We start from the raw sequence: 14,788 nt of genomic DNA, 5'->3' as shown, positions 1-14,788 counted from the left end.
AAGAAACACAGACGGGTAATATCAGAGTAGCCAAAAGCGGTTTTAACAGACACTTGCCTGAGAGATAAACAGAAAAATATTGAGAATTCACTCCATGAAGACGCACTGTTGGGAAGCATTTCTATACTTATATTTAAGTGGTTCAACTTTAACTTCTTTTTCTTGTAACTTTAGACATTCTTTCATTTTCCTGATTGGCAAATTTAAAATGCAAATAAGCATCTCGTCAGCTGCCTCGTGTGTGCACTTACGTAAAAGTGCGATGAATGATTACAATCGGGCCGAGCATCTTTCACTTGCACCAATAAAAACGTCTGCTTGAATAAGTAACGACTCTCATTTGTCTGTGGTGGATCAGCGGCCGAGCTCGCTGGTGAAAAAGTCATCGCGCTGTCAATACCACAAGCAATCATCCCGCTTTATAAAGTCAGACATCACGATACAAATGTTTAATTCTTTTCCAAGACTGCTTCAAATGAGTTTTCCATCAGAGCAGCAAGATTTAGGAGCATTATTTCTACCAACATAAATGCACATGATAATAATAACAACAGAAAACTATAAAACTAAGCATCGAAATGTACGTACTCTTTAACTGGCCATTATTATTCTTGTTTTTAATTCGTTTTGTTGTTTTTAATTGTGTAAAATGTACGGTCACAAAATTTGCCGTTCAATTCCCTGTGAGACAAGACCGAGCTGGGAAGGGGGGGAAGTGAAACAGTTGGAAAGTTTAAAAGTTGAGAGAAGGTCAAATGAACAAATTAACAACCATCGGCGGGGTTCATTTCAAACCACCCTAGCAATTAATGACATTTGTACATAATACGTACATATCTCTAGGACATGATTTTATAGCAAGGTCTTTAAATATACTTTTAAAACAACAAAAAACACAATCAAATTGAGAGCGCAAGAGCGATTGATAAGACAAAAATATCGACTGAGCAGTAACTCTGTTTCAGCGCTTTTTACAAGCGAACAAACCTCTGACAAATTACAACAAGCCCCAAAATGAAAATTGAAAATGAACCTACAGCAGTTTCTCTCAGCTTAAAAAGCAGTATTACAGTGAATGGTCATTTCCAATTACTAGGTTGCGTTGAAATACTTCCCGACTAATTTGTCTTTCAAAATGTACACCTTCTCAAACTAAAAAGGCCTGAAATTGCACGTGAAAGCCCGATAGCTCAAACTTTTTGCAAGTCGTGTATTATGAAAAATGGCCAGTCAAAGAGACACCTTGTGGCTGTGGACAATAAAAGCGTAGATGACTGCTCAATGCACACAGCGTTCCTCTATACTCATTCTTGATGTCCATTCCGAAGCCAAAAAAAGACAAACTTAACAGTGATGTCTTATTTTCTCCGCTTCTTCGGCTTCTTTCTCCAGCAGCGACTCCACCATCTTGGGTAGGAAAGCTTCGAGAAAATGAACCAAGTCCTGGAAAACTCCAGCTGGGTCGCTGCTCGGCTCCAAGCTCAAAACTATCTTTGTGCTTTCTGCCTCACCCACCATGTGGGGCTGAATCTTGAACTCCAGCGGTCCCTTGAAAGCCATTTCTATCTCAATGATGCGATCTGTGACTTGGGCCTCAAGCTGCATGCAGCTGCCTTCGGGCCTCAGGTCGGTGTCTTTGATTAATTCACGCCGTACTTTTCTCCTGCCGGCCCACACGGCGTGTTTCTGGACCCACAGCCAGTAGGGGGGATCCCGCTTGCCCCTTTTGGACATCCTCAGTTTTTTGCCTTGAGGGGAAACCGACATGTCGTCGTCGTCAGCAGAGAGTCGCCGCTTGGCGCCCACCGCGGCGGTGGCGTGCTCCATGCTGCCGTTTGACGATGAGTTGAGGGAGCCCGAACTGGTCTCCATTTCTGCGGAGACGTCAGCGGCCGAATCCCCAGAAAAGCCAAAACCCGATGAGACGGTGAGGTCACATCTGAGGACACTTTGGAAGACCTTCTCCACAGAAGTGCACACCTTCTCGAACCACACTGGGCGGAAATCATCTTTGGCCGTGTGGAAGGCTTTGGGAAGTGTGGATGGTTTGAACGGAATGATGATTTTCAGCTCGTCCTCTTTGGTCTGCGCCACTCCGCCGTTGGGGGTGAATAAACGCACAAGGCCCCAGGACTTTCCTTTGGTGGACTTCTGCAAGTACTGGAGGCTGCGGCAGTACTTCTCGGCATCCTGGCAAGCCTTCTGGAAGCATCTCTGGGAGCGCTCATTCAAGTTCCCTGCTACGTTGTGGGAAAGCTCAAAGGGATCCAAAACATTGAGGGGCCCCACTTTAGGTCCACGCTTGGTGGGGTTTTCCTCCTCGTTATTTTTGTGACTAAAGTCTGTGACTGGGATTGCACGCCCCTCCCGCAATGATATAACACTACTTGCAAAATCAAACTTGGCATAGAAGGAGAAGAAACCAGCCAAAAGGGTGCCTGGTAGAAACGACATCGAAATTCATCTTAGGGCTGAACGATTTTGAAAAACCATCTAAATGCAATTGTTTTCTGAAGTTGCGTTCTAATATTTTTTATTTTTTTTCCCAAGGTCCTCTTTCAACGTGTTGTTTTATCAATCACGAGGACTAAATTCATTTGTATTGCAATGAACTATATCAGAGTGAGTTGAGTTTATTGCCACCACACCGCTTTCATACCTCAAATATTTGCACACAAGTCAAATTGCAACTCCTACCTTAAAAAAACTTGTGACTTGGGTTTTATCCTAAGGCACTATTGTATACTAAAATAATGACGGAATCACAGTGTGATGGATGGACTTACAGAGATCCTGGCTGTTTCCACTGGGAGCCACCGCGATGGGCTGACTGGGGAAAGTGCAGTCCCATCCCTCAATCACACATTCCTCTTCCTCACCTACAAGGTCAACAAACACTTTCACACATTGGAACTGGTACATGCCAGCCACACTCGCAAACGCTTTTCTAATGTAAATACAAGACTAAATCAACTTGACTTGTTCAGAAACATTTGTGTACGAGTTGAAAATGTTGCATTAGCATTTTATTATTTACATTATGAGACACAGCAAATACATGACTTTGATGAGCTCACTTTTGGGAGAGCGAGTCAACACTTACAGGCCATGTCTTTGAGGCGCTCCACAGTCGGGAAAACGGGAGGCTCACAATTTTGCAGGAAGAAGATGACAAGCAGCGTCAAAGCATAGTTGTTGAGCAGTGGACCGGGACCATTGGGGTTACCTTTGGGTTACAACACAAACCATGTGACAGGTGATTTTACTGGAATAATACGTTATCGGCAAAATCTAATAAGAGTGACTGTTGTTATAAAGTTCTTCAGGCAAGGATAACGACTTCTCAGCAGGACTTTTAATTAGGTTGTAGTCTGTGCCTTTCACTTCGAAAATGAGAATATTGTGATTTTTATTAACGCCGTAAATCAGTGGTGGTTTTGCGTTGTAAAATGTGATTAAATACTGTCGTTTATTTTAATTGGGGAGTGGGGCTGTCATTTTTTACTTTACCAATTTAATGAAAGTTTAAACAAAACACTTACTAGTAATACAAATGTGTGCAAATGTCTTCATTTTGTATAGTATGTATTATAAACAAAAATATTTAACCTGTGTTTAATGTGCTACATGAAAAAATATGTAAAAATGACTTATTTTAAAGGGGAAAACGTTTTACCATTTTTAATGCAACACAGCACAGGATCATGTAAAATGCCCAGTGGGCCAGACAGAATCCAAAATAACTAAACAGAAGTGAAGTTCTACTGACATCTAGTGGCCAACATATGAAACAAAACCTATGTAATCCACTAAAAATTCTCACTGAATTGGAAGTTTTACCTGCCAGTTGGTTCTGTTTGGCCCAGTAGCGTATTGTGAACACCAGAGGCCTCAGTCTCTCGTCTATTCCTGAGCACAGCTGAAGGAAGCGGGTGTTCCTTACGGCCAGTCTGAGGAGGCAAAACACCCATCCATTTTCTGAACTGGAGCCTATCCCAGCCATCAGCGGGCAGCAGGCGGGGGACACCCTGAACCGGTTGCCAGCCAATCGCAGGGCACACAGAGACGAACAACCATCCGCACTCGCAGTCGCACCTAGGGGCAATTTGGAGTGCTCAATCGGCCTACCAAGCATGTTTTTGGGATGCGGGAGGAAACCGGAGTGCCCGGAGAAAACCCACGCGGGCTCGGGGAGAACATGCAAACTCCACACAGGGAGGGTCGGAGGTTGAATCGAACCCACACCCTCCTAACTGTGAGACGGACGTGCTACCCATTGCGCCACCGAAGGCAAAACACATTTTTCAAAATATAATATTAACATAAAAAAAAAAAAGCATGAAATATCATCATGTGAATCAACCTGTTGTTGATCGTGATGTCCCCTTGCAAGTTGAGCTCGCGGTGATGAAATTTGACCACCGGGAGGCGGGCACTGCTGACCACGTGGACTTTGTGCACGCTGGGCACGCAGCGCCTCAAGATGGTCGCCACCAGTTCCAGAATCTCGGCAGGGGAGGCCGTGGACAGGTCAATGTCAGACAGGATGGAGTCCTCCGAGTGGCCATCGTCTGACATGCACTCGACTGCCTGACACCGGAGGGAGACAAATCAATCCTAAGTAGAAGACAGACAACTATCTAAATGATGTCGCACCTCTGATGTACACTTGGCACGGGCCTGGAAGACTTTTGTGTTCTCCAAGTCCAGAACCAAGTCCAGGTCACAGGCGTGAATGCCAAACGTGTTGACAGACGAGCCAAATGGCAAAATTTGGCTATCTGTAAATTACACATGACAGGAGACTGATAAAAATAAAGTTGGGGGATATTTTTTAAGATAACTTTTTTTTAGTTGAGCCTTTTTCATTGCCAATTCAAATTGAAGAGAAAAAAAAATAATAGATGGATTTTGGATACCTGGAAAAAACTCCACAAAGACCTCCTGCAAGAGTTGCACCAGCAAGTTTCGAGCCTTTTTCTCAGTATCTCCAAGCTGGAACCGGTCCTCAATGTACTGCATCTGAGCATTAACCTGACGGTAACCACATTAATTCAAAAATCAAGTTCAAGGAGGAACTAACCTGTTTTAGAAGTCCCTCTTTTGGCCTCACTAGTGAGTTTAAGGATATTTTTTTAACATTACTTACAGAAGGAAGCGGACAGAGTTGTGGTTTTAGGTGATCCAGAACTTGCTGCAAGTTCTGCAGGTCACACTTCTTTTTGGGGATGAACTTGAATTCTTTCTTCTCCCGGGGTTTGACACGCAGCTTGAGACCTTTCATTTTGTGCTCGACGCAGGACAAGGCAGCCTGAATGCTCTCTGTCTGGTTGAATTGCACAATGGCAAACACACCCTGGAGATGCAGAAGGTCACCACGTAAAAAAAAAAAAGATCTCAGTTTATGAAAAAGATCAAATAAAGACAATTGCCTGACCTTGTCTTTGTCCACGATAACGTCGGAAACGGCTCCAAATTGCTGGAAGTAGTCTACCAGGTCAGCCTCTGAGATATCCGGTTTTATGCCGCTGACAAACACGCTGTGCTGCTCCTGGGTCTTCCTGGTGGTTCGCACGTTGCTTAATGTTTGGTGCTTTCGCCCTTTGACATGCTGATCCGCGCTTGATTCTAAAGCAGATGGAGCACCACAAACAGAAATCAGAGGGAGAAATACAGAACAGGAATACATGGCAACTAGGCATCCAACGATGAGAATTAGTTCCACAGGGCTTAAATTACACCACCCAGCACTAGTTATTTGTAAATGAGTTATTCTACTTTCACTTCAAGTTTATGTTTAGACTCTACTGTGTGAAATGCTAGCGAAAATAACGAAGCTCATTGAGTGGCGTTGCTTACGGTTTGGTAGGTTGACGTTGCATAAGACACAGTGAAAGCCCCTAGGCGTCGTTTTAATGTCGCTTTCGGATTCCATAACTTGTTTGAAAAAAAAAAAAGAATCTGAATTGCAATTATCTTAATAAATGCGAAATACTGACGGAGGGAACTAAGTGCTTCGTGTGTCACTCAAATCTCCCTCCAACGGGGGACAAACGTTTGTTCCGGGTTTACCTCAAAAAGGTTCCGGGTTATTCCAACTGCGCTCTAAAAGGTTCCGTAAATTTTAAATATCAAGGACAAACAAAAATGCATTTTTTAAGAACTTATACATAAAACATATACACACACACCTATATATAAATGTACGTATAAACACTTTTTTATTAAAGGTGTAGCTCATACTGTGAGAAAATCATAATTACTGTCATTCACATCAGTCTTAAGGGAAAGTTTCATTTTGTTTTTTAAATTCTTGCTCTCTGAAATTGCAATTTTTCACAATAAATGAAAATGATTCAAATAAACCCCCACCTATTTTATCTTGTCGATATCTAACAAGGACAAAATTGAATTTTAGATTAGCACTTCTAATACTTGAATCTAGTCTAAGACAAATTCACAGATGATGCAGGAGTTGTCGATCATTGTGAAAATACTTCACCTAGTTTGAAGCACTTTGAGGGTCTTGAAAGGTGGAAAACTTCTAACTCAAGCGAACAATGTTATACAGCAGAAAAGAATACACAAAAATGCAATTTTATTTTCTGCCACAATTATAACACAGCTCGAAATCATGTCATGACAGAAATACGTTTCAAACATAATTTAATTAAAATCCCTGCTGTTAAAAACGACAACAAAACACAATGCTCAATTTTTCCTCATCAAAATTCAACATAAGACATAACAGTGCCAACTAAAATAGACTTAAGGTTAAAATAAAAAAAGAGAGCTAATTCTGAAAAATTGCTCTAAACAGAGGTGCTCATTTCTACTGCTTATACTCATTTCTTAGCAGATCTCCCTCTTCTGTTTTTCGGCTGAGCCTCCGTCTCATCAGTGTCGACCTTGCTGGTGGACTCATTTGCGACCTTTGCCCCTCGCCTGGCTCTCTTGGCAGGCTGAGGCTCCACTGCTTTTTCTGGGATGTCATCTTGTGTTTTATCAGCATTTTCAGACTCACTCTGGCTTTGCGTCTCGGTGTGCACACCAGGGCTTGACCTCTTGCCTCTGACCACTCTTGTGGATCTTTTAGGGATCTCTTGGACTTTGACCTCCATGTTCCATTTCACAGTTTTTTGTGGTTCTTGCACAGTGGGGTTTGAATGGCTGGTGGCACTTGGCTGTTTTTTGTCGATTTCAGCCAATTCTGTTGAGGATTTAGCAACTTGCCGTCTGCCCCTTTTGACTGGTTCTACTGAAGCTGACTCTGGAACTGTCACTGGAGCTTTTTGGGCTTCCTCGCAGGCAGAGGCCAACCCTCGTCGTACTCTCTTGGTCGGAACGGCTTGTTTGACGTCATCTTTCAAACAGGATTTTATTCTTCTCTGTTGCTTGTGTTCATCTTCCGTTTTATCTTCTGGCACCTCTGAGATGGGAACATCTTGGACAGGTTTTGCTCTGCTGCTTCTGTGGCATTTTTTTGGTGGTGTCTCAATTGGGTCAGCTTGGTTCTCTACTGGAGGAGGCTCAAGTGCCGCTTGCTTTGGTTTCCGCACAGCTCGTTTTGTTTTTGCAGAAGCAGGTGTACTTATCTTCTCTGGTTCAGAAGCCTGTGGCGCTTCTGCTTCAACCGGGTTAAGATTTTCTTCATCAACATTTTTCTCAACCTTTCTGCCACCCCTCAAAGTTTTGCTACGTCGCGGGGTTCCAGGTTGTGCTACGATGGAAGTCTGCTCGAGCTCTTTTTCACGCTTGGCGTTCCGTCCTCTGGTTTCTCTGGCAAGAGGCTTAGCCTGAGTATCTGTTTCCTCAGAGGTGACTTGGAGTTCCTCCGGCTCGACCGTCTCAGCGATGACTTTCCTGCCTCTTCCTTTTTTGTTCGTGGGTGCTGGTAGCGGAACTTGTTCGATGTCAAGTGTTTCTCCTGGCTCGGTTAGATCAACGGGCGCTTGCTTCGTTTTCCTGCCCCGGCTAGGCTTCACGATCGAGTGCTCTGCGGGAGTCTTGGAATCCTCTTGACTGGTGTTACTTTCAGAAGTTTCGGTCACCGCATCTTTCTCTGGCACTATTTCAGGCAGAGCGTCACAAGTTTCTGCCTTTGTCTTCCTACTTCTGGTAGTTTGCCTCCCTGCGGTCGGCACGGTTGCTTGAGCTCTCGTCTTTCTTACGGCCCTAATTGGAGTAGAGAGGACCTCTTCTTCCACCGGTTTGCCTCTTCTCCCCCGAACAGACTTCTTTTGAACAACAGGGACGTCTTCCTCTGCTGCAGTCTCCGCTTTTTGCAAACTCTCAGTGGAATTTATGGCTTTCGTTTCATGGTGTTCAGTTGCCATCTGCTCCTGGTGGTCATCACTAAGTTCCTTGACATCTAAACCTGGAGAATGCAAATGAGAAACATTGTCATCATTCAACTTAAAGAAAAAAAACATGTTAGCTCATGAATGATAATGCACGCAGGCTCACCTTTGGGCTCTGGCAAAGCTTCGGCGGCAGCCTCATCTTTTTTAGCATATCTTCCTCTTTTAGGCTTGGCGGCAGCTTTCGGTTCTTCAGCGGGTGGTTCAGTCGACTCTACTTTTCTCCCGCTTCTTCCTCTGACAGGAGCGGAGACCACGGGTTCCTGAGATGGTTCCACTATCACCGGTTCCGCCGCCTTGGCTCTTCTGCCACGGACGGGTTTCGTGGGTGTGGTTGAAACGACGAGGGCCGTCTCCATTTCTGTCACTCCCGCAACTTCAGAAGACTCACAACTAACGGTTGGTAAAATCTCAGTTGTCTCTGCTATGGGGGTGGAAAATATTTGACATTAGTACATCTTTAATTTGTGCAAGTCAATTTTATGATGATGACGTGGCCATACCTTTTGTGAAGTCCGTTTGACGAGCGCCATGGATCACACCCGCTGAACTGTTGTCCTGTGCTTGTACAGGAAGTACTGTACCTTCTGCTACCTCCATCTCACGACTCGCAAGCTGATCTCTAAACTGTAAGAGAAGCATAAAATTGAGAGATTAGCAATGCATGCGGCCAGATAACACTACAGATTCTGTCACTCATTCCATCCTTCACCTCAGCAGGTTCCTCCATGAGCTCTTGAAGCCCCTCAAAGTCCTCCACGGGCTCAATACCCCGCAGTTTGGGTGACCTCATGAGCCGCTTGATGCCAAAGTGCTCATCCACCGGTTCACTTCGCACTTTGGGAGTCTTCATGACCCTGTCGATTCCGAGGGGGCCTTCAACGGGAGCGTGTCTTTGCTCCGGTGTTTTCACGATTCTCTCGCTAGCCGAGAGGCATTCGGCAGGGGAGCTGGTCACTTGAAGAGTTGACGGCTCTTGAATTTCTTCAGCTGTCGTTGGTAGCTCATGCGAGGCTTTCGTCGGTGTCTCCGGAAGGTTTACCACCCCACCGAAGGAAGCATCGGCAACTTCCGTTTTGACGACTTTCTCATTGGCTTCACTCTGTTTTGGAGTGGTGAAAATTCTTCTGACTCCAGTGAGGCATTCTTGTTGCTCAGCTTTCTTCTGCTTCGGTGTTTTCAGGAGGTTCCCTCCCAGATCCTCCAGAGGTTCAGCCTTCTGTTTTGGGGTCTTCAGGAGTCTCTTCACACCCGTGAGACACTCTGGTAGCTGCAACTTCTGCTTTGGGGTCGTTACGGTCTTCATTTCGGTGTTTGGCTGTTCGGCAAAATGGGTCATCATCTCCGAAGTTGAGGTACCACTGATGAAGCTGGAGTCTTGACTGCCATCAAGGAGGCGTTTCACCGCCTCTTTGTTGTATCGACCCGCTTTTACCGTAGATCCGAGAGAGAGCGGCGACACGGCCATCTCACCTGGAAATGAGTCTGGTCGTGATTTTTTTTCCCCCTCCCACTTGTTCAGAGTACACATTCGGTCAAAGTGGACACCTTACCTGGTTCCTCGGGAGTGTTCAACACAGAAGGATCAAGTCCAGGTTGTTCATTAAATATCAACGGAGCCGTCACGGAGCTGCTGCGGTTGACTTCCGAGCTTCTCTTGCCTTCTTTTGAAGGAGTTTTAAACATTTCAGAGATTCCTAAAACAAAACAAAACATGGTGTATATATATATAATGGAGGCCCAAGAAAACAAGACCAGGCTTAAGAATTACTTACCAGACAAATCCTCATCCATTTTTTCCCTCGAGATTGCTGTGTTGAAGATGACTTTTGGTGCAGCGGCAACTGGGTGTGGAACTTTCTGCGTGAACGCTCGGCCCACAACAATGGTAGCAGGTGAGTCGGCATGTCCGGTGCTCGCATGGCCCGGCTGCTTTCTTAGCGGAGTCTTAGAAAGCCAGACTATAGTCAGCGCATGAAATGATAACCGTACTATGCTTGGACAGTAAATTTACCTGTGCTGTGGCCACCGTCTTCTTCGCAATCCTTTTTGTCGCGACAGTACTTTTGACTTTATTTCTAACAGGCACGGGCGCTTGAACTTTGGCTCGGCCGAACTTGACAGTGTCAGCCCAAGACATCGTAGCTGAAATGAGAAAAAAAAACAAAAAAACGTGGCGATGGAAAATATTTGATGAGAAAGAAAAACGTTATGATGTAAATAAAACAATAAGTTGTTTTTCCTTTACTGTGCCAGCAAGTTATTTTGATGACATCATCATAAACTTCAACATTTTCATTTTTTAATGCAAGTTAGCGATACCTTTCATCGATGCTCGGGAAATGCCGCTTCTTCTTAAGAATTTAATGGCACTGTTAGTCAAGGGAGCCTTGCATGACTTTCTCTTCACGCTCTTTCTTCTCAAAGGGATTTTGGGCGTCGCCGCGACAGACTGCGTCGGATCACTGGCGGCGGCGTCTTCGGCAATCGGTGACGGGGTTTCGATGCGAGACACAGAAAACCGTCCTTTCAAGGATGGAATCTTTTTTTGGGAGCCCTGGGATGTTTTTTGGTTGACATTTTCCTGAGGGGTGAGCCTGGGGGACATCCTTTTCACACTGGCGGGTGTTTCCTTGTTAGGTGGGCCCTTGGGCAAAGGAGTTACCAATTTGTTGCTGGAGTTCGGTGTCTTGGGTTTTGATGACCTCTCAGCAGGAGATTTCTCTTTTGAAGAAGCCAGTGCCAAATTTGGCGACTTACTACGAGGAGAAGGTGTCCTGGGTTTTGGGGTCTTCTTTAACGGAGATGGCTCTTTGGAGGATGGGGATTTTCCCTTTGGAGAGTTTTTGACAGCCGTTTTAGGAGATAGGGAGCTCTTCTTTGCACGACTTTCAGCCACCTGCAAAAAAACCCAAATTGGTTTGTCAAAAAAACAAAATAAAATCGCACCATGCGCATTTTAAGGTTCAACCACACGAGTCTCACATTTGGCAGGCCGATGACTGACGCTCGTCTCAGCAGCGATTGTTTGGGTTGAGCATGACAGAAGCTTCTTCCTGGATTCTCGCCTTTACGCAAGGGAGAATCGGGGGGCATTTTTTTGTCAAACAACTCGGGAACAAGGTGGCCTCCAAAAGAAACGCGTTTCTTCTTCATCCGTGGTGCCGGCAGATCTAGCAAAAGCTCTTCACTTTTGCGTTTTTTGGTGACTCCTTCAAGTAATAATAGAATGAAAACAAATTGAATGAATATCAGTTTGATAGGGGGGGATAATTTGTCAATAATATAACATTTACCTTTTCCGGTGGTTCTTGGTGAATTTTTATTCCGTGGACTCTGAATCACTTCGTCAGGCTGGGTTGGTGTGGCTTCCTTACTCCTACGTCTCATAGGCAACTTGGGTGTTGGTGTACAAATTTGCTGAACAGCATCAATGCTGCTCAACTTCCGAGTATTGACATTCTGACTCTTCTGCAGCGAGCTCACTTCAGACTTGAGATTTTCTGGAGCTGGAGTCAGCACATCAGAGACAAGAACCCGAGGACAACTCTTACGCTTTTTGTCAGACATCGGGGTGACAATTGTACTCTTAGCCTCTGCTGTAGTTTCGCCATTAGGGACTTTGGCCTCAGCCACCGTTGATGTGTTTTGATTTGTGGAAACATCGCTTTTTCTCGGAGTCTGGAGGAAGGTGGTGGAAGATTTCTGCGGGGTCTTAACATCCAGAGATTTTCTGATCATTTGATAGAGATCACTAAAAGGAGACACCGTCTTGCTTTGCTGCACTTCACCATCTCCCTTGGGGTCCTCCCCCTTAGCCTGCTCCAGTGATCGCTGGATGCTGCGGTTGGTTCCATCTTTTAGATGGGGGGTTCCAGATTTGCTCCCTTTGGCAAATTTCTTCGGTGTGGGAGGCGGGGGGTATTCAAACCTGCAATTAAAATGCATTCAGTATATACATTATACGTTATCCATTTGAACTTTGCTTTAGTTGCAAGAACTTTACCAAAAAACGTGCTGCATTGTAATGTAGTTTGCCAAGGCATTTGCGCCACCTTGTGGCTACTTGCCAAATCCCACGATACACTGTTTAAAAAGTGAGTTCCTGGAGATTTAAATAATGGCCAATATTTTAAGGCACAATTAAGGCTCAGCGAGTACTTAAAACAAATAGACCCAAAAACAAAAGAATGATAAGACGTTGAAATATGGATGGCATCATTTTGCATAACGCACCTGAAAGAACGATCAACAATGGTTATGACATCTCCACCCTTTAAACGCTCAGACTTTTGAAGCACCTCTCCATTGATACGGGTTGGGTTCACTGAGCTCAGATTGGTTAAAATAACCTAGGAGAAACAAAAGGAAAAATTAAAATGCTTATTTTTAACAATAGGACCCCAATTTAATGAGGAATGAAATAAGATGTATTGAGAATAATTTCAAATACAACAACAACAATAAAAACCCAGGCATGCATGTTGAGTGTCACTTATGTTACCTCTTTATTTTCATTCAAATCAATTCTGCAGTGTTCCTTAGAGACTTGGGGAAGCTGAATACGAATGTCACAGTCAGCTTTCCTGTTGCAAAAAAGGACGCGTTAAAAAAAAAAAGTCTTGGGCAATTTTCATAAAGTTGGAAACTTGAGTCAATTATGAAAAAAAAATGATCACGATTATTTTGAATGATACTGCAATCATGTTTAGAAAAAAAAAAGAATGGTACATGTTGGAATAATCTCGGGGGAAGCCTTGGCCTGCCAGACCAGGAGGCCTTATCTTTATGAGTTTACGACTCTCCTTTAAACTAAATGCAAGGAATGTCTTGATCCCCGTCAGCCTTATGTTTCCTTCCTGTCCTTATGTTACTTTTGTGTTTGTTTTGTAAGAAGTCTTTAATGACAATGAGCAGAGCTTCTTTGCATAGGCGAAATGTTCTTTGTCAGTTTAAAGGGACTTTATTCCTTTTAGTTAACTGTAGCTTTGATTCATAGATTGTAGATGATCAAAATTGGTTATATACAGTTTGAAGAAGTCACATTAAAGTTATCCCATATTTACTCAATGTTCGTTTAAGGAACTGTAGCTTCCTTTCTCTATCGTTCTCCTCGCGAGTAAACTCATCCTGGTTGTCTTCTCCTCTTTGTTCCAGCATGTGATTTAATGTCTGATCATATTCAGACCCAACAGTACAGTACAATAAAACCAATTTCAATAAATTGTGCATTTGAGCTCACCTTCCAAACAAACACGATGCAGTAAGAGGAAATTCAGTGCCATCTCCTCCGGTCCGCTTAACCACGACTATTTTTCCATGTAGTGGCATTCTGACAACCTTACCTTTAACCGAGAAAAAGACATTTTTGTAATCGTTACACAAAACCTGAGCAAATAGGGAAACAAGAAAACACCAAATAACACAAACAAATAATCATCGAGCGAATTATAACCTCGTGTAGTATGTGTTAGGAGTTATTTGCTTCAACTCGAAACATCGCTCTACATCTCGTGCAGAATCTTCAACAGGCAATTTAAATAAAAATGTTTCATAAGATATTAGCAGAATGACGATAAGTGAAACTCGTCAACTTCGTCAGCCATGGTATATTTAATTGATAATAAAAAGTAGGCTTACCTGGATTATTTTAAGAGGGTGACCACGCGAAGCTAAGGTAAAACTACTTACTACTACGAAGCTTGCACCGATTTTCTTTTCGATCTGAGCGAAGTTGGAGTATCCCTCCGCCTGTCTGTACAAAACGCAATCTTAACATCAATATAACACGCCAACGTATGTATCGTGGTGATTTAGAGAATGATTATTTTTAACAAATTAATTTAAAAGCTTTTGGGTAGTCTTTCTACAATTCTATCGTTCTTTGAAGAAAAGAACTATATTGTTTACAAATTCCGCGGAGGGATAACATTTGTCTTATAGCGCATTTCAAAATCATTTCAAAACATTTGAAATTCCGCGCGAAGGACTCTGATTGGTCAAAACGCCACGATATCTGGTAGGCGGGGCCGCTCAAATAACGAGTCTTTTTTTTTTTTTTTTTTAAGGACGTGACGCATAAAGGACGTGACGCAAATTACGCACAATATTTAGATTTTTTACGACAAGATTACAAGATAAATAAAGATAAAACTGATATCACCCAGAGAGCAATTTTACCATTTCAAATGAATGAATGAATGCATGAATGTAAACACAGTTTAGGCAAATGATTTGTAGTTTTAATCAAGTGAATGGGGTTGGAAGGGGAATAAAAGCATTGAAGGAGTTGTTGAAAGAAAGAAATACACATTTCTGACACACACTGACCACACAAACATTGTATTATTATTAAATGTTGGTTTTATTTTATTTATATTTTTTTATATTTTTTAAAATTTTCTTTCTTCTTCCCCCCCCCCCCCAAA

At 43.4% G+C, this 14,788-nt stretch overlaps 2 protein-coding genes across 3 annotated transcripts; both read right to left on the bottom strand.

Moving 5' to 3' along the window:
* Nucleotides 1-404: 404 nt before the first annotated feature.
* Nucleotides 405-6,081, bottom strand: tut1 (terminal uridylyl transferase 1, U6 snRNA-specific). Its single transcript, XM_085904157.1, has 10 exons — nt 5,860-6,081; nt 5,438-5,628; nt 5,150-5,356; nt 4,920-5,034; nt 4,657-4,781; nt 4,364-4,590; nt 3,841-3,950; nt 3,104-3,226; nt 2,787-2,879; nt 405-2,438 (listed from the first exon to the last, which is right to left on the bottom strand). Exons 1-10 carry the CDS (start codon nt 5,933-5,935, stop codon nt 1,345-1,347), a joined length of 2,361 nt encoding a protein of 786 aa, XP_085760283.1. The 5' UTR covers nt 5,936-6,081; the 3' UTR covers nt 405-1,344.
* A 500-nt stretch (nt 6,082-6,581) lies between these two features.
* On the bottom strand, nt 6,582-14,115 carry mki67 (marker of proliferation Ki-67). 2 transcript variants are annotated; one of them, XM_085904117.1, is made up of 14 exons: nt 14,001-14,115; nt 13,603-13,705; nt 12,865-12,946; nt 12,597-12,712; nt 11,657-12,291; nt 11,346-11,572; nt 10,683-11,259; nt 10,375-10,505; nt 10,136-10,307; nt 9,914-10,057; nt 9,073-9,833; nt 8,864-8,987; nt 8,467-8,784; nt 6,582-8,377 (listed from the first exon to the last, which is right to left on the bottom strand). In XM_085904117.1, exons 2-14 carry the CDS (start codon nt 13,689-13,691, stop codon nt 6,846-6,848), a joined length of 4,908 nt encoding a protein of 1,635 aa, XP_085760243.1. In that variant the 5' UTR covers nt 13,692-13,705; nt 14,001-14,115; the 3' UTR covers nt 6,582-6,845. The 2 variants fall into 2 exon arrangements, with proteins under 2 accessions (XP_085760243.1, XP_085760244.1); XM_085904118.1 differs by lacking the exon at nt 14,001-14,115 and adding an exon at nt 13,816-13,947.
* Nucleotides 14,116-14,788: the final 673 nt, after the last annotated feature.

The sequence above is a fragment of the Syngnathus leptorhynchus genome, chromosome 22 (assembly GCF_054491065.1).
Source record: "Syngnathus leptorhynchus isolate UIUO chromosome 22, UIUO_Slep, whole genome shotgun sequence".
Taxonomy (NCBI): Eukaryota; Metazoa; Chordata; class Actinopteri; order Syngnathiformes; family Syngnathidae; genus Syngnathus; species Syngnathus leptorhynchus.
This window is presented reverse-complemented; position numbering and strand designations above follow the sequence as displayed.